This window comes from Balaenoptera physalus, assembly GCF_965194825.1.
Source record: "Balaenoptera physalus genome assembly, chromosome: 16".
NCBI classification, from domain to species: Eukaryota; Metazoa; Chordata; class Mammalia; order Artiodactyla; family Balaenopteridae; genus Balaenoptera; species Balaenoptera physalus.
Genome location: NC_138898.1, coordinates 28386779 through 28406629, shown reverse-complemented (window position 1 = coordinate 28406629; position 19851 = coordinate 28386779). Strand labels below are relative to the sequence as shown.

The 19851-nt window shown below is 49.6% G+C and overlaps 1 protein-coding gene across 2 annotated transcripts in view; it reads left to right on the top strand.

The window, feature by feature from the left end:
* The first annotated feature begins 110 nt into the window (after window positions 1-110).
* Window positions 111-19851, top strand: part of RSPO4 (R-spondin 4) — a 41005-nt gene continuing 21264 nt past the window's right edge. For both annotated transcript variants that reach the window (XM_082429447.1, XM_082429446.1), the window contains exon 1: window positions 111-363. In XM_082429447.1, coding sequence (XP_082285573.1) covers window positions 285-363 — 79 coding nt within the window. In that variant the 5' untranslated portion in view covers window positions 111-284. The remainder of the gene's footprint in view (window positions 364-19851) is intronic.

Genomic DNA, 19851 nt, shown 5'->3' with positions numbered 1-19851 from the left:
CCACCCCCACCGCGCGCCTTCCCCAAGCGGGTTAATGCACCGCCCCCGCCTCGCTGGCTCCTCCCTGCCCGCCCCTCCCAGCCCCGCCGACGCCCTCACTAGACCTGGAGGCCGGCCCCTGGGCGGACTGCGGGTCCCTGGCTGCGGGATCTACCCCGCACTCGCTGATGCGCCCGGCGCGCCCTGAGCTGCCCCCGCGCCCGCTGTGCCGCCGCCGCCGGTAGCCGCTGGGCCGTCGGGCCTCCCAGGGAGCCCCGCGCGCCCGCCCAGACCAGGCTGCCCAGATGCGGGCGCCACTCTGCCTGTTGCTGCTCGTCGCCCACGCCGTGGACATGCTCCCCCTGAACCGAAGGAAGAAGCAAGGTACGAGGGGCAGCCGGCAGGGTGGCCGGGAAGGCGCAGCAGGATAGTCAGGGGGGTCGCCCTTGGGGCATCTGCCTGCTGCCTGACGCCCTGGGCTGTTAACTCTTCCAGACTGCTGTCAATCCCACTTTACAGATGGGGAAACTGAGGCCCCAGGGCACCCGTGGGGCAAGCTGGACCAAGAGGCTCTCCAGGGAGGGAAGGAACTGGCAGGGCTCTCTCATTGCCCCCGCTCCCTATAATCACAGAATTGCTGGGGGGAGGGAAGTGACTTTTGCAGAGACAGGAAGCCTCAGGTGGCAGGCTAGAGGTCGCAGGGCCTAGGGGACGGAGTTAGTGGCTCAGAAATCATCCCAAGCATCCATACTGAGCCAGGAGGTGACATAAAGAGCCCTGAGCTGGGAGTCCAGATGCCCCAGTCTCAGCCCCATTATAGACCCTGATCCCCCGCATCACTTTCAAGAAGCCAGTAATTTTTGGTGGGTTCCCCTCTGGTGAGGGCATGAGCTGCATGAGCTCAGAGAGACCTGAGTTTGAAGACATTTATTCTGGGATGACCTGGAAGATGTCCAGCCCCTCTAAGAGCCTCAGTTTTGCCATCTTGACCTCCTAGGGCCACTAGGAGGATGAACCAAGGTTCAGACCATAAATGTACCTGGGGCACAAAGCCAGGGGCCCCTTGCACTCTCACTTTGGGGTCCTGTGCCACAGCCCTTCCCCGAAGGAGTCCAAACATCCTCAGGAGGTGGGTTTGAGGCTGACCCTGCAGAGCCAGGATTGGCAGAGCCTGGGGGGCTGAGGAAGGTGAGCGAGTCCCATACCCGAGCTGGCAGCCCTTTGGCCTCCGGATGGCAGTCTGAGAATCAACAACCAGCCACTGTGCCCAGGGTTTTCTAGTCAAGGAGGGAATCCCCACTACATCCTCGTGGCATAAGGCTTATCCCATTCTAAAAGCCAGGTGCCAAGGCTCAGACAGGCTAAGTAACTTTGCTCGGTTGACCAGCAGGTGAATGAAGACCCTGTGTCTTCTTTCTTTGCAGCTCTGGTGTGAGGTCTGAGCTTGGCTACATGGGAAAGAGAACGAGAGTCTGCCCTCTGGGGGTTTCTAGTCCACCTGAGTGAAAAAGCCCTAAATAGACACAGTCACTCCTCGAGTGAAACAGGAGGCAGAGAGAGGCTGTGGGAGAATTGGGGGTGGCATTGGGTGGGACAGAGAGACTGTGGCCTGAAGGACTCCAGCTCCAGGTGTGACTGGACAGAGGGATCCAGGGAGAGGAGAGGTGGGTGGGCTTCACATGAGCTGGGGGGCATCTGGGACCTCATGGGGACACTGCTCTGTGAATGGCCCTTGTATAGTAGGTACGGTCATGGGCTCTGGAGTCAGCCTGCCTTGTTCAAATCCCTGCTTCCCCAGCTACCAGCTGAGTGACCTTGGGGAAGTCACTTTGCCTCTCTGAGCCTCAGTTTACCCATCTGACGGTCTTTTAGAAGCTCTCTAAGATCTTTCTCAGTTCTTAAAAAGACCAAAAAAATAGATAAATAAAAACTGTCTCCTCAGCGACTCCTCTTTAAAATAGGAATAATAATCCTCTGTATCCAACTCACAAGGCAGATGTGGGGAAGACTGAATGAGTTAGTGTGTACGTTACATGAGTAGCCAAGTACAATAGTCATTCTCCTTTCCTGTCCATTGCGTCCTTTGCCTCTCATAACAGCCTAGTGGGGCTGGGGGGATGCTTATAGACGAGGAAACTGAGATTCAGAGAGGAAAACTGATTTGTCCAACGTTGCACAGAGGGTTAGTAGCAAAGCAGGCTTGAATCTCAATCCGTCTGACATGACGCTGAGAAGATATCTCCTGAGCTGTGTTGGTCTTCTCTTCTCAGAGCCTCACTTTCCCCATCTGAAGAGGAGCTGGTTTAGAAGATCTTTAAGATGCTTCTCAGTCAGTTCTAAAAGACACACACACACAAAGAATAAAGAAAAAGAAAACTTCCAGTCCCTCCCCCCATCCCCAGTTGCTCAGTGAGGAGGTCAGGCATGGCTGCGTCTTACATAGCCACCATCTGGTGAAGGGGCTATTGGCACCCCTCCCCACGGTAGGTGATCTCTTGCGTCTGGGACACGTGCATGTCCAGCGCAGCATCTTCAGAAAGAGGCTTGTGGCTCCATTTATCAGTCAGGTGCAATGGAGATAGCCTTGGATTTCAGTCCAACCGCCAACCCCTTTGGGTAAGTGGATTTCCCCACCACCACCACCTGCCTGCTGCCCACAGCCTTGGCTTCCCCATTGGCACTGGGGTGGAGGTGGGGGGGGGGTAGCAGAAGGCTTCCTGTAGCATCTTCTGCAAGGTGATCATAGGAGTCCTGGCCAAATAGGTATGAGAGATGCTGGCTTTAGCAAATTTCTTAACTGTGGGACTTATCAGAGCATTCATAGAGAAGAGGCTGAGGATAGAGAGCAGGACCTTTCCCAAACCAGTTACATATTAGAGACCATTTTTCGTAAGACAGCTGCTTGGAAAATTGCACATGAGATCCCTGAGGGTCTTACCAGCTTTGACATTCTGGTCTAACTTTGGCAGGAGAATGTGTCCTGAAGGCACCTAGGTATTGGCAGTGTCTTTTCTTTCCTTTCCTTTCCTTTTCTTTTTTCTCCCTCCCTTCCCCCTTCCTTCCTTCCTTCTTCCTCCCTTCCTCCCTTCGTTTCTCTCTCTCTTCCCCTTGTTCATTCAACAAGCATTACAGGGCAACCCGTGTGCCGGGCTCTGTGCTGGGAACTTTGGGAGTGCCGAGGTGAACAGACCTGGGGCCCGCCCTTGAGGAGCTGCCGGTGTCGAGGGATGCCCTTCCCTGGCCCTCTCCTACCTCCCCTCCATGCCCGAGTGCTTGGCCCAGCCTTTGGCCTACTCTGCAAGGTCAAGAGGAACACTCGGTGGGCCCAGCAGCCGCCCAGGCTGAGCTGTCACCCTTGGGGCCTGGTTCCCACAGACCCATGCTTCCTCAAGCTCCAGCATCACTGTTTTTTGATGAAACCTAATTTTTCTGTTTCCAAGACAAAGACTAAAAGAAAAGGCTTGAGAACGGTTCTTGGATCTCAAGTGACTCTTACAAAACATGTTGATTAATTAAATATAAATGAATCAGAACCAGATGGGGATGTTTCTCTTGAAACATGCTGGGGTGTCCCGGCAATAGGACAGTCGGGCAGGGTGAGGGGGCCCCGGTCTGTACCCCTACCTCAATATGGAGCTTCATTTAGGCAATGAGGAGAGGACAGGCCATGACTGACTTTCCCCAGCGTCCAAGGCCTGCTGGGGAGGGGGCTTGGTGGAGGCAATTGTCACCCACATTCACATGGTGCCTTTAGATCCTTCTAGACCTGAGGCAGCAAAGGGCAGAGGGAGGAGCTCGGAAATTCAGGGCCCTCTCCTTCCCTGGATGTGTGATTTGGGGCAGGCCATGTACCTTCTGCATTGGTTCCACATCTGTGAAATGGGAACAGTTGTACCTACCTGTTTGGTGTTTGGGACTATTCACCACAGTCCCAGAGGGAAGGTGTCCAAAGGCATAGAGTAGGTGCTTCATGAGGACTCAACCACTTCCCCCTCCCATTTTACAGCAGAGCTGGATGCTCCCTGGGCTGGGGGAGGGGAGTTTCATGCAGGTTGAATCTCACCTCTGCCCTTCTCCCCTCTCTGAGCCTCTTTTTCTTTATCTGTAAAAGGACTGTGGCAGCGCCCACTCCAGAGGCCTGTTAGGTGGACTGAATATAATAATTCTCTGTAAACTGAAAAGCCCTATGCGGATGGCCAGGCCGGCAGCACTGTCCCCTGTACACAGACAGAGAAGCTGAGACACAGCAAGCAAGTACCCGAGGCAGGGGTGGCGATCGGGGAGGACCCAGGTTTCTAGTCTCCAGGTCAGGGCCATGGCTGGGCACAGAACAAGGTGTATCCCACCTCCCTCTCCCGTGGATGGAGACCACCCCACCCCTGCCCAGCCACCAAAGGAGACCCTTGAGGCCATTTGGGGCCAGCCACGTGCCGGGAGCTCTGCACGTGGGTTTCGACATCTGACTGACTATGGTGCTGCCTGTGTTATACCTATTTCCTAGACAAGGGGTCTGAGGCTCCGAAAGGGGCAGGGACCTGCCCAGGAACTCCCAGCAGCTGAGCTGGTACGTGGACCCAGAGTTTTGGAGGCTCCAAAACCTGTGCATAGAAAAAGAAATGAATTCTGCTAGAGACTTGCCAAGGGCTGCAAGGAGGAGGCATCTGAGAAGAGCCCCATCAGAGGGCTGCAGAGGTGGCAGCAGCATAGGAGCTGGGGACTCTGGCAGGAGGAGGGGAGGGTCTGGCCGGATGGGAAGGGCCGAAGGGGCTGTGTGGCAGAGGGCGTGGAGGTCCGATGGCAGACAGGGCCAGAGCCCAGCATCTCCTAGGGATGTCAGGAATGGATCCATCAGAAAAAATGACATGGACAGGATCCCGCTGCTCCTCAGTGCAGCCTAGCGAGGCTGGTCGGCGGCAGTCCTAGTCTCAGCTGAGGAATCTGAGACTCAGAGGTGGGACATTACTTGGCTGAAGTGTCACAGGACAAGGGGACCTTCTTCCCTTTGTTCCCCTGCCTCCTCTAGTCCATCTGTCAGTCCACTGTCTCTTCATCCATCTTTCCATCCTTTCATCTAGTGAAAAAACTGAAGCTCACGTTGATGCAGAGTTTCTCTGTCAGCAGATGAGGGAGATAAATTTAGTAAATGCAGCTAGCATTTAGAATGCCGAAATGGAGTAGAATGGATAAAACAGAACAGAATAGTATAGAGTAGAATAAAATAGAGTGGGGTCGGCAAACTGTTTTTGCAAAAGGCCGTATAGTTACTATTCTAGACTTCATGGGACATATTCTTCCTGTTTTGTTTTGTTTTTTTACAAGCCTTTAAAAACATTAAACCATTCTTAACCTACAGGCCATACAAAAAGAGGCCATAGCCCAAAGTTAGCCCATGGGCCATAGTTTGCCAGCCCCCTTTTTAGAAAATATCAGAGTGCATTGCAAGTGTTAAGATTAATTATCATTTTGAGAAATGGGTTTCGGCTTACATATGTATGTGAATGTGTGAGTGGGTGCATGTGTGTGCACGTGGATGTGGGTGTGTGTGGGAGTGTGTGAATGAGTGTGTGTGTGTACTCTGTGTACTGTGTGTGTACTGATGTAAAAATGTAATTTTTACCATTCCCCAAAAAGTGTGGAGCTTTTGGCTGAGCCCAATGCAGTGCTCCTGACAGCTCTGAGAGGCGGGTTCTAGGGGATCCCAGTATTGCAGATGGGGAGACGAAGGCCCCATGGGTCACACAGCCGTAGGCGTGTGAACCCAGAGAGTCTGGCTCTGGAGCCCCAAACAGGACACCGAACTGCCTTTATAAGTAGCAACTGTCCTCGACACACTTTACAAACCTCTATTTCTTATGCTTGTTTCTAATGGCTCAGAATCTGGCGGCCACGTCCTTCCCAAGGTGTTTTCTTTTCCCAAGGTGGATTTTAGCCCTAGGACCCATTGGGGGCCTAAATATCCCTCCTGCATTAGACACCCTCAAGCAGCCAGTGAGCGCCGGACACTGCATGTTCCTTTCTCATCGACCCTCCCCCAGCCCTGCCAGGTGGATATGGTTGCCCCTCTTCCTTTACAGAGGAAGCAGGCTGGTTCAGAGAGAGAAACTGGCTTGTCCAAGGTCACATAGCCAATGTTCCTGATTCCAGAACCACAGGAGCAAATCCCGCCTACTATAGACCGCTCCAGAAAGTCCATCTAATGCTGCCATTAACCACCCTGTCATTTATATAGCACCTTATTGTTTGCAGAGCAGTTCAACTTTCATTTTCTCTCTGGAGTTCTGGAGAAGGTAGAATAATGGAATGTTAGGACTGAAAAGTCCAGTTGAGACCTTTGAGACCCACGCTTGTAAAAATGGAGCCTCAAGTGAGGAAGTACCTCACCCAGGATCATCCAGCCAGGAGTGGAGGTGAGGATGCAGGAAAGCGAACGGGGGTGGTGAGGGTGGCCTTGGATAGGCAGAGGAAGGCAGCTTGCTCCAGGGCCTGAAATCTGGTTTAGAGCTTCTCAGAAACTGAGCCTCTCAGTTTCCCCTGTGTGACTTGGCAATGCTCAGTCTGCTTTGCCTTTCTCCCAGGCCTAGAAGAAATGTTTGTTAGATGAGAGGATGGAACCAAGAGGGCTTTCAGAGCTTGAAGGCTGTCTGCAGAGGTTTCTTAATAACCAGAGGCCAGCCTGGGGTCCAGGAGCCTTATAAGGGCCTCCGGAGTTACCTGAGTGCCACATGGGGTCTGTGGCCTGGCTGTGTGGTTCCATAAGAGGGACCTGGTGGAGGCCTGGGCCCCACACAGAACCACCATGGCCTGGAGGGCAGTCCTTCCATCAGAGCCCCAGGCTGTGGACACTGTCAGGACGTAGAACAGCCCCAGACTCTGTGGACACCCAGGAGCACACGCTTCACGTATAGATCCACACACATATATGTTCCTAAAAACATTTATTTGTTTTTTTTAAAGTACTTAATTTTCACTGGCACCAAAGGTTTAGAAAAGTCTCTTTTTGCTTTGGTTTTATGGTTGAGCATTTACTCTATGCCAGATGTTACCTGTGTTGTTTTATTTTATTTGTCAATGTCAGGTACTAGGCATATAAACTGACTAAATTCTCCTAATAAACCTGTGATGTGGGTACTATTATTATCCCTATTTTACGTATGAGAAAACCGAGGCACAGAGGGGTTAAGTGACTTTCCCCAGGACACACAGCCAAGTTCAAATCCTTCCTAGTCCCAGAGCCAAGCTCCAACTACTGAGCTCAGTTGCCTCCCACCCTTATTTAGTCCTCACATCAACTTGCAAAGGGACTGTTACTATCCACATTTTACAGAAGAGGAAACTGAATTAAGAAGAGAGGAGCATTAGTTGAAGTATGTGAAACTGCCATTTTTGTAGGTTGAAAACAGCCAAATATTAACGATTTCATATGTTCCAGTCCAATAGCTGGGCAAGTAAGTTTGGCAAAGCCAGGATCTAAACCCAGACAATTGATTGCAAAGGTTGGGTGCATAGCCATTCTGCCTGGCCTTCTCCCAATTCATCCAGATAATAGCCCACGAGGTGATTTGATCCTATTATTCTCCAGAGGCCCTCCAAGCACAGAGAGGGCAATCGACTTGCCAGGGTCACACAGCCAGGATGGGGAGAGGTTGGAATGTGACCCCCAGGTCTCCATAGCCAGAACCTCCTTTTCTCAGCCCTGTGCAGCAGTCAGCGCCACGCGGGACACATGAGCCCCCGGCCCCACCTCTGGGGATTCCTCCAGGGTCCCGAAGGGAATGGTCTGGTTCCCATTGCCTGGGTGAAGCTCACTCGTCTTGAGCACTGCTGCCTCAGGCTAGGCCATTACTGCCTGCCCCTGGGATGATTTCTTGTAATGCCGCGTGACTCACAGGGCCCCTGCTCTGTGGCCCGTGGTGGGGACTCCTCTGTGCTGCTGTGAGTGAGGGGTTCTGTTTCAGCAGCTGAGAAGAAAGGCATTCTCAAGCCTGGGGGACCCAGACTACATAGGGAAACCACTCCCTTTCCCTGCAGCCTGACTGCTGTACCCACATCCGCAGGGGTGGAGACACCCAGAAAGGAATGTCACAACTGCCCTTCTGCAGCCTGCTCTGGTGTTGGCAGGCAGGCACAGCTGTCTCTAGCAAGTGCCAGATGAGCAGTGGGAGACTGGCTGTCTGTCACGAAGGCCACGGGCTCTACTGCTCACCAGCTGAGTGACCTTGAGCAGGTCACCTCTCCCCTCTGGGCCTCAGTTGGCTAATTTGCAAAATGGGGCATGAAACGCATCCCTAGCACATAGTGAGTGCTCAGTTAGTGACTATGAAGAGTGTCCAGTGCCAGGCAGTGGGTGTGGGATTTGGGCTGTGACAGGCCTGGGCTCAGCTCCCAGCTCTGCTACTGCCGTGCTTGGGTGAAAATATTTCACTCCTGAATCTCATTGTTGTCTATCAATACAATGGGGACGATAATAGCATCTACATCATAGGATTGCCTTGAAGGTCAAAATTGTGCATGTAACCCACCTGGGAGACAGTAGGTGCTAATAAATGGTGGTCACAGTCATGCGTCATGGGAAGGTTGGATCCTTCTAGCATCCAGGACATTCCGGCCTGATGTCAGACATGCCCCTGCCTGTGTTTGAAAGTCCTCTGTAGACCTAACTCTCCAAAAGAAGGTTATTTTGGGGAGCCCAGATTCATAGGATAGGGAGGTCCTAGGTGCTCTGTGTCTATGGCACAGTGACTTACCCTCTCTGAGCCTCTGTTCACTCCTCTGTGAAAGGGAACCTCAGAGAACAGCAGTGAGGATGGAAAGATGTGTGTGTGTGTGTGTGTGTGTGTGTGTGTGTGCTGCTGGCACATTATAAATGTATAAATGATGTGATGGCTATTTGTGGATGAGGCCATGATGGGGCCTGACATCCTGCCCTCTGCCCATGGCAGGCTGGAAAAACCCAGTCAAATGCTGCCTTTCAGACCTGATTTTCCTTCCTCCTCCCCTGTTGCCCCACTTCTGACAGGCATTTGAGTCAATCAGACTTAATTCATAGCACATTATCAGCATCAGTCGAGCTGATAGTGCTCTTGTTTTGTATTATTTTATTTCTCTTTCCTTATTTTTTAAATGGTTACAAATTGCCAATTTTTAAGTTTACTCAAAATTTATTTCACTTATTTAAAATTTTTTCATTTTTATTTTATTTAAACATTTTAATTTTATTTTTAAAGTTTTAATTTTTATTAATTTTAATTTATTTAAATTTACTTAATAATGTATTTTTATTTTATTCTTACATTTTATTTTTCTAAGTTTTTTATTTTATCATTTAGTTTTAAAATGCCATTTTATCTTAAATTTTTTATTAATTTTAGTTATTTTTTATTTTAAATCTTTTAATTTTACTTTTTGGGTTTTTTCATTTTAAAATTTTTATTGTATTTTTATGTGCCCACTTTTTTATTAGGTTTCCTGAATTTTTCTTGTCAGTTTATAGTACTTCTTTGTATTACCTACATATTAATCCCCTGTTGGTTTTGACATGGAAGATATGTTTCTTCAATCTGATACCCAGCTACTAACTTTGTATGTCCTTTGGAGAAGAGAAATCGTTACTTATAATACTGTTCATGTGATCAATCCCTTGAAGGTTTTTTAGGTAGGAGGGCGTTGTTTCTGCCATATGTTCTGGGCTTTTTGATTTTACAGAAAGTCCTCATAAGGTGGTCTCATGAGAAGGGTGTGAGCCCCCGATTCTCTGTCCCTTGAGCGGATCACCCTTCCCGCAAGTGATTCTTCCCTGACAAGTGTTGACAGTCCTGATGCCGCAGCCCTCAGCCCTTCCTGAGTACATTCCTGGAACTCAAATTCAGGTGACGCTTCTCTGTCCACCCTCATTCCTGGATGTCCCCTGAGTCATCGCATTTCAGCCAGCACATGTCTGTTGAACACTTGCTGTCAGCTGGCCCCTGTCCTTGGGGGCCCCAGACTGATGAAGGTAGCAGGCCTAACAGAGTGAATAGGAGAGGTGTCAGCTGGAGACCCCCGCCCCTGGGACAGGGGACGTTGGCTTGACGTCCTCCCTGCGAGCGGAGCATCCCCACAATGGCTGACGTTCTCCCAGGGCTGCTTTGGCTGAATAGCTTCAGTTCGTAGACCATCTTATTCCCTTGCATCAATAAACCTCCCTCCAACCACCTCCCCCATTTAAAGAAAAAGAAAAAAACCGAGCACTCAGGACATTTCTGGGTAACACAGACTTTATTGACAGTCCGGGGATGCTGCTAAGGGCTCCATGGTTTCCGACTTAAGACCACTGGGTTGTTCCTGCAGCCTCCCCTCTTCTCCTCCTGTCTGACCCTGCACACAGCTCAGGGCCCCTCTTTGGCCCTGAGAGACGTATGACTTTCAGTGGCACTTCTCTGCCTTTGGAGAGCCACTGGCCATTAGTCAGCAGGGAGGGGCTGACAGGCCATGAGGGAGGCATGGCTCCCAGCAGTCAGGAGCTAGGATTCTGCTTTGCATCCCACCTGACTCTTCACTGTGGGTTCTTGGGTCAACCACTAACCCTAACCCTAACCCTAACATCTCTGAGCCTTAGTTTTCTCATCCATGAAAATGTGTAAATGTAGCCCAGCTTTGCAGGGCTGTGATGGGTTTGCAGTGATTTAACACAGGATCCTGCATGCTGCAGACAGCATCAGCCTGATTCTCCCCATCTGCAGACCTGGTCCCTCAGAGGATCTACAGGAGCTCACAGAAGCACCTCTGGCTGTGGCTGCTCATCTTGGTTCCAGCCCTTAATCCTGGTTTTAACTGGGCAAGAAGGATTATGGTTCCCATTTTGCACATGAGGAAACTGACAGTGGTTGTAGAATTTCCAGGCCCTGCAAGCCTAGGTCCCTCCAAATGGCTGGGTTTCGGTGTGGTGGAGACAGTGCCCCAGGACCACGAGAGGTTTCCAGGGTAGAGCCCCACCATATACTGTGCCTGTGTCCCCTTCTTCCATTCAGCTCCTCCCTACTGGCATCACACCATTTCTTGAGCACCTACTATGTGCCGGGTGATTTTTGTGTGCATTAGTTACCCACAACCTTAGAAGATAGGACCCATTTTACAGAAGAGGAAAGTAGAATCCAGATAGGTGAAGCCACTTGCCCAGGTTTCCACAGCCCCCATACAGTCTGGGTTGGAAGCCAAGCTGGGGCTCCGAAACCAGAGCTCTTTTTCACTGTGCCAGGAATTGGTGAGCAGAACCCAGGGCAGAGCATAAGGACAAAGTTGGCTCCCATTTGATGAGTCCTTGGCATATGAGCTGGGCACAGAGCCAGGGGCTCTGCAGGTTATTACTTCCCTTTATCCTCCGGGCACCCCTTCGATAGCATCATTCTCATTTTGCAGCTGAAGTGTGAGGCTCAGAGAGGTGAAAGGGACTTCCCAGAGTCAAGGTGGCAGAGCTGGGATTCATACCCAAATGTGTGTGACCTGAACTCCCGCCTGCCCAGCACTGCCTCCCTCCCATCCCCCATTTCCTGGGCAGTTGGTCTGGGGGCCTGGCCCGGGCAGATGTCACTGTGACTCACCACCTATTCTCACCTTCGAGAATGACTTAGGGAACCATCCAGACAGGGCCTCGGGTTTCAGTCCAGCTTGGGGTGGCGGTATACAGCTGGTTTAGGGAGCAACTGAACAGCAGAGCGGCTTAAAACAACCAGAGGGAAGCTTGAATGAGACCTTGTCCTGGTGGCCTGCGAAAGTCGAGAGGCCACAGCAGGTCAAAGAGGCACAACCCGAGCCAGTGACAAGGAGGAGCAGAAGCGATTCAGGCATCTCTGGAGGAGGCTGCGGGGCAGACACAGTCATGGGATTCTTGGATTAGGTCCCTTTAGAGCTGAGGACGGGCAGCTGAGATCTGCTCACACCAGCTACCTGCTGCCCCATGGACTAGGCCACTTACCTTTTCATTCTCATAATAGCCCACAAGCAAGGCTTGTCCATCTGCTGCTCACAGCCAGCAGCCTGGTCCAGACCCCCTAGATGACCACAGGCCTCCGCCCTGGGCTCCCAGCTCCCACTCCTGCCCCCTACTGTTCATTCTGCTCAGCCCCAGAGGGAGCTTTCGAGATGGCAGACGCTCCTTGGCCTGCACCACGCAGGGCCTTCCCATCTTGCTTCCAGGAAAACCCAGCGCCATCCACACTCCTGCTGAGCCTACCACCCAGGTCTGGGCTGATCCGCCATTCTGACCAGTCCCTGTGCTCTGGCCTCACTGCGCTCCTGCATGCTAAACCCCTGGACCTTTGTACCTGCTGGTCCCTCTGCCAAGAATGCTTTCCTTATATGTCACAGCGAGTCCTGTCTTGTGGCTGGGACCTTCCTCTCCTCTCCTCACTCTGTTTACTGTCATTCACTCACTGTCACTATCTCAAATGACCTCTCTCTCCTTAAGGATGCAAACTCCCTGAGGGGAAGGGCTGTCTTGTCCACTGATGTATCCCCTGTGCCTACAACAGTTCTTGGCACATAGTAGGCCCTCGAGCACATTTGTGAAAGGAACAAGCCTTCCAGTGAGTGGGTGATTGCCTCTATCTTACATATGAGCAAACCAAGGTTCAATAACGGGCCCAGGGAGTGAAGTGTGGAGCTGGGATTTGAAGGGGGGGTTGTCTGATCCCAAGCCTTGGGTTCCCACCTCCACTCTTTATGCCTCACTGCTGAGCAAGACTGACTGGAAGCCTCATCTATTGTGGGGAAGGGGTGACAATAGATGTGTCACCTGGAACAGCAAGGGCCCAGCCATCCTCAGTCCCAAAGCAGGTGCAGCAGTGGGTATAGCAGGCCTGGCCTCCCCAGTTAGAGGCCAGGGACCAGGCTGTTCACAAGGCCAGACAGGGAGAGCCAGCTGGCTGGAGATAAAAAACCAAAGGCACCCATCCAGAGACCAGGGTTCCAGCCCTGCCTTCCAGTGACCCACTGTGTGGCTCTGAACAAGTGCCTGCCCCTCTCTGAGCCTCAGGGCACCATTTGTAAAATAATACTACTGTCCGTATACTACAGAGTTCAAACTCTAATAGACACTGCCCAAATCCTTTTTTAAAGTGAGCACTGGATGTTGTCAGTCTTTTAGTTTGCCTTTCTGGTAGGTCACAAGTAATATTTTGTTCTTATTCTAAACATCATTTTGAAAATTATTACTGCAATGTAATAGCTCTTCCTGAGGTTACTGGCCCATTTGTCTTTCTTTTTTGAATTACTTGTAATATTTTTGCCCATTTCACACCTTGGGTTGTTGCTGTTTTTCTTCTTCTTGATTTCTAAGAGCTCTTTGTATATTAAGGATGGTAATCCTTGGCCTTCTTTTGTGAGGCATAATGATCAGAGTGGACATGTAACAGAGGATCACAAACATGACATTTGCTTTTTTTCTCTCTCTCTCTAATTCTGTTATATCTCTAAAACCCAATCCTTAATAACTTTGGGTAGATCTCAGAGTTTCTGGTATTAAAAAGCTCAGTTTGGTGCTAAATTTTTAAAAACACAGGTCTAATTCAAAGCTGTCTCCTTTCCCATCACTGACTTGCCTCCTGACGCCATTGATCTGCCCTGTCGGGAGATGTGTCATCCTCCCTCCCTTCCTCCCCTGTGTGCTGGGGAGCAGAAGAGGGATGGGGACAGGGACAGCTGTGTCTTACTCCTCTGGTGCTGCTGTGGCCTCACAAGTCCCAGCAGTGAGAAAACTCGGGGCCGCATCACCAGTGAGCACAGGGAAGCGGCTGGATCTAAACGTTCCTATACCTCCCTCCACACCCTCTGTGTGTGGCAGGTGCCCTACCTGTGGCATGGCTGTGACTTATTAGGGGGGGAGCATGGCCTCAACCTCTTCATATATTCCCAGCTCCCTCACTACCCCATGGTACCCCTACAGCCCCTTTGGGTTGGAAATTTTGGATCAAGTTCAACAGCCTCCTTCAGTGTCCACGTGATCTGGACAGAGAATTGGCCAAATGGTGGCAGCGCAGGCTTCTGAGAGACTGACCCCTCCCCTTCTGCATCTCTCATTCATTCTCCCCCCTCCCCCAATAGACATGGGAAGGATCAGCAAGTGTGTGTCCAGTCGGGGATGAAATGCCCATTTCCATGTCTTATCGGGTTCCCTCCAAACTGTGAGTGATTCTCTTGCCACCCCACCTGGGTTTAGGGAATTGGGGAAGTGCCCTGCCCCACCGCAGCCCCTGCTAGACAGTCCTTCCTGGATCCTCTTCAGACATCGGTTTACACCAGCTGGTAGGCAGTGGAGGGGGAGAGGATGGAGGGTGCAAAGATATCTGGCCTCCCCCTTGCTAAGTTCTGAAGGGGGTGTCTGGCTCCAATTCCATACTCATGAGGCAGATTTCTTTAGAACACAGTGGTAAGGGGAGGGGAGGACTCAGACTTTGTTTCCACCCTTCGTCACAAGTTTTGGAGCAGCAAGATACATCTTGTTCCTTCGTTCACCCAATGGACATTTACAGAGCACCCAGTGTACCCCGGCACTGTGCATGGCACTGGGAGGCGTGGGTGAACAAGACAAGGTGCCTGGGAAATTTCCCTTCCTGATCTAGTATCATTCTGCGCATCTTTCTAAAATGTTTCCACAGGTCTGTGATTTGTCTTTTAACTTTGTCCAATAAATCAAATAAAAGAAAAAAGTTTTTGTTTCTTGTTTTCACTGGAGTCTAGACAAGGGCCTGGTATATTGTAGGCATTCAGGAAACACCTACTGAATAGATGGACGGATGAGTGGATGGATGGCTATTGGGCCCTTAGAAACACTGAGTTTAACCATCCATTTGACAGATGGAGAAACTGAGGCCCAAAGACAGGGAGGAACTTGCCTGAGGACCCACAGAACCGGGATAAGAGTCCATATCTGGTGCTCTCTCCCTTCTACAAGGTTTTGAGAGGGGGAGGGAGCCTGTGGGGAGAGACCAGACCCAGAATAGGGTCCCTAAAGATGCTCACCCCATGTCTGGAGGTCCAAACTGGATTCCCAACTCTTTGTCACCGCTCGGAACCTCCAGTTACCCCGGGTGCTGGATGAGAGGGGTTGGGGCTGTCCCTGGAACACCAAGAGGGTCCAGTGCTGAGGCCCAGCCCCATTCCCTGATGCTCACTGGCGGCAGAGCCCCAGGTTTTCTCTGCACTGGGAGCTGATGCTATATCCAAAGCTTCCTTAGGGCTTAATTGTAAGAGGCAATGAGGGTGTTTACATGGGACATATTCTAGGGGCTAGGTTCTCCGCAGTACTTAATAATAGCTACCAGTTACTAAGACTCCCTGGCGTTAAATCCCAGCTTGCCACTATGTGATCCTCAGCAAATTACTTACCTTCTCTGTGCCTTAACTTCCTTGTCTGTAAGAGGAGATAATAATACCTCGTAGGGTTGTTGCAACAGAGTCTGGCCTTGTAACAGCTCCACACTGCTCACAGCTACCCCATTGCCGTGCACCTACCATCTGCCAAACCCTGTTCTGAGCATGTCAGACACACCAACATACTGAACCTTCTCAGCAATGCATGAGGACAATGATTATGCCCATTTTACAGATGGGGAAACTGAGGCTTAGTTTGCGATTTAGACCCAGGCTGTCTGCCAGCAGAGACCAACTTAACTGCTACACCATGCTGCACTGCCTCTCCTGCCATTAGTGCTGAGGGACTTCGGGGCTTGAAAGTCTTTAGAGATTATCCATGCCCTTAGGGGATGCCCCCGGACGTGAGCAGAGGAAACCAAGAGGACTGGCTCGAGATCCTCCCCCTCACCCTATGCAGGCCTCAGCCAAAGCAGCTCAACTCTTAGCTGCCCTATTAATCGAGCTCCCAGATCACATCCTATCTTGGGAAAAAGAAAGCTTCCTTGGCTGAAAAAAGTTTGAAAGTCCTCTGTCAAGACCAATCCCTTGTTTTTCTGCTGGGGAAACTGAGGCTGCCAAGGTCACGCAGTGAGCCTGAGTCCCAGCTGAGACGGGAAGCACGGTCCTGGCTCCTAGCCCCGAGTTCTGTTCACTGCGGGTCTTCAGCATGATGGGGTGAAGGGGTCATTTGTGGAGCAAACTGCGAGACATGGTACCTCTCAGTCGAGTACATATTAGGAATCATGTGCTCTCAGTTCCTCTTAGGAAGTTCCCCCACCTTTCCTTGAATCCTGGCACTCATCCTCCCCACGGCTCATGGGGGGCTCCTGGACTGGATTAGTGGGCACCATCCCCCCTACCCCCGGCCTGTGGCATCAGGTCTCCAGATTGGCTGGACGTGTCCCACCAGGTCCTGACTGCTGCAGCATCCTCCCACTCAGCCAAAGCTGAAGCTTTCACAGCCTCCCAAAGAGCCACAGGAGGCCTCCACAGCCCTAAAGAGCCCAGGAACCGTGAACTCCCCACAGAGGGAAAGGGAATTAGCAGCTAGTGTTTCCTGCCCCCAGTGTTGCCAGGTGCTTTATACACAGCTCTTGGGGCGCTTTATAGCACCCAAGGCAGGCTCAGAGAGAATCAGAGAAGCAAGAGACCTGTCCGACGCCACACGGCAAGGCAGCCCCACCATAGGCAAAGCCAGAACCTGTCTGAGTCCACTCCCCAGCCCACAAGTTCTCACTGAGCACCCACTGTGTACCAGGTACCGGTGCTACAGACGTGAACAAGTCAGAAACACCTGCCTCAGAGAGATTCCATTTGTGTGTGTGTGTGTGTGTGTGTGTGTGTGGTGTAGCAGGGCCTCTTGAGCACCTACTATGTGCCAGGCACTGTTTTGAGCATAATGCATTTCATCTGCAAAATAGCCCTGTAAAAGTCAGTAGAAGAAGAAACTGAGGCACAGAGTATTTCAGCAACTTGTTCAAGGTCACGCACACAGCAAACCTAGTCTTCTAACACAAAAAGAAAAGGAACTGTCCTCTCCGTATTTTTTCAGAAGAATAGCAACTGCGCGTACCCAACACTTCATGACAGTTTTACATGTAGGACAATAGCAAGACAATTCCTTACATAATTTCACATACTTGACACTTTCACACGCAAGAGAGTTTTGTGACAGTTCCACAGACAGATGGATTTTGCAACAGGTTCGCACTCCGGGCAGATTCGTGACAATTCTGTTCATGGATAACGGCGTGCCGAGCTCTGGGGACATGGATGCCGGGGAAGCCAGCTGGGGGTTGTGACTGCTTCCCCTGGTCCTGATCTCAGCCGCTGCTCCTACCCGCCCCCTCACCCCCCGTGCAGCTTGCCGAATGATGAGGAATCCAGTAACAGTTCTTTTTTTTTTTTGAATTTTATTTTATTTATTTTTTTATACAGCAGGTTCTTATTAGTCATCAATTTTATACACATCAGTGTATACATGTCAATCCCATTCGCCCAATTCATCACACCACCACCCCCACACCCCCGCAGCTTTCCCCCCTTGGTGTCCATACATTTGTTCTCTACATCTGTGTCTCAATTTCTGCTCTGCAAACCAGTTCATCTGTACCATTTTTCCAGGTTCCACATATATGCATTAATATATGATATTTGTTTTTCTCTTTCTGACTTACTTCACTCTGTATGACAGTCTCTAGATCCATCCACATCTCAACAAATGACCCAATTTCGTTCCTTTTTATGGCTGAGTAATATTCCATTGTATATATGTACCATATCTTCTTTACCCATTCATCTGTCAGTGGGCATTTAGGTTGCTTCCATGACGTGGCTATTGTAAATGGTGCTGCAATGAACATTGGGGTGCATGTGCCTTTTCGAATCGTGGTTTTCTCTGGGTATATGCCCAGTACTGGGATTGCTGGGTCATATGGTAATTCTAGTTTTACTTTTTTAAGGAACCTCCATACTGTTCTCCATAGTGGCTGTATCAGTTTACATTCCCACCAACAGTGCAAGAGGGTTCCCTTTTCTCCACACCCTCTGCAGCATTTGTTGTTCATGGATTTTCTGATGAAGCCCATTCTAACTGGTGTGATGTGATACCTCATTGTAGTTTTTTTTTTAGAATGCAGTTTTTAATTTTATTTATTTATTTATTTATTTATCTATGTCTGTGTTGGGTCTTCGTTTCTGTGCGAGGGCTTTCTCTAGCTGCGGCAAGCGGGGGCCACTCTTCATCGCGGTGCGCGGGCATCTCACCATCGCGGCCTCTCCCGTTGCGGAGCACAGGCTCCAGACGCGCAGGCTCAGTAATTGTGGCTCACGGGCCCAGCTGCTCCGCGGCATGTGGGATCCTCCCAGACCAGGGCCCGAACCCGTGTCCCCAGCATTGGCAGGCAGATTCTCAACCACTGTGCCACCAGGGAAGCCCCCCTCATTGTAGTTTTGATTTGCATTTCTCTAATAATTAGTGATGTTGAGCAGCTTTTCATGTGCTTCTTGGCCATCTGTATGTCTTCTTTGGAGAAATGTCTATTTAGGTCATCTGCCCATTTTTGGATGGGGTTGTTTGTTTTTTTAATATTGAGCTGCATGAGCTGTTTATATATTTTGGAGATTAATCCTTTGTCCGTTGATTCGTTTGCAAATATTTTCTCCCATTCTGAGGGTTGTCTTTTCGTCTTGTTTATGGTTTCCTTTGTTGTGCAAAAGCTTTGAAGTTTCATTAGGTCCCATTTGTTTATTTTTGTTTTTATTTCCATTACTCTAGAAGGTGGATCAAAAAAGATCTTGCTGTGATTTATGTCAAAGAGTGTTCTTCCTATGTTTTCCTCTAAGAGTTTTATAGTGTCCAGTCTAACATTTAGGTCTTGAATCCATTTTGAGTTTATTTTTGTGTATGGTGTTAGGGAGTGTTCTAATTTCATTCTTTTACATGTAGCTGTCCAGTTTTCCCAGCACCACTTGTTGAAGAGACTGTCTTTTCTCCATTGTATATCCTTGCCTCCTTTGTCATAGATTAGTTGACCATAGGTGCGTGGGTTTACCTCTGGGCTTTCTATCTTGTTCCATTGATCTATGTTTCTGTTTTTGTGCCAGTACCATATTGTCTTGATTACTGTAGCTTTGTAGTATAGTCTGAAGTCAGGGAGTCTGATTCCTCCAGCTCCGTTTTCTTCCCTAAAGATTGCTTTGGCTCTTCAGGGTCTTTTGTGTCTCCATACAAATTTTAAGATGATTTGTTCTAGTTCTGTAAAAACTGCCATTGGTAATTTGATAGGGATTGCATTGAATCTGTAGATTGCTTTGGGTACTATAGTCATTTTCACAATATTGAGTCTTCCAATCCAAGAACATGGTATATCTCTCCATCTGTTGGTATCACCTTTAATTTCTTTCATCAGTGTTTTATAGTTTTCTGCATACAGGTCTTTCATCTCCCTAGGTAGGTTTATTCCTAGGTATTTTATTCTTTTTGTTGCCATGGTAAATGGGAGTGTTTCCTTAATTTCTCTTTCAGATTTTTCATCATTAGTGTATAGGAATGCAAGAGATTTCTGTGCATTAATATTGTATCCTGCAACTTTACCAAATTCATTGATTAGCTCTAGTAGTTTTCTGGTGGTATCTTTAGGATTCTCTATCTATAGTATCATGTCGTCTGCAAACAGTGACAGTTTTACTTCTTCTTTTCCAATTTGTATTCCTTTTATTTCTTTTTCTTCTCTGATTGCCGTGGCTAGGACTTCCAAAACTATGTTGAATAATAGTAGTTAGAGTGGACATCCTTGTCTTGTTCCTGATCTTAGAGGAAATGCTTTCAGTTTTTCACCATTGAGAATGATGTTTGCTGTGGGTTTGTCATATATGGCCTTTATTATGTTGAGGTAGGTTCCCTCTGTGCCCACTTTCTGGAGAGTTTTTATCATAAATGGGTGTTGAATTTTGTCAAAAGCCTTTTCTGCATCTATTAAGATG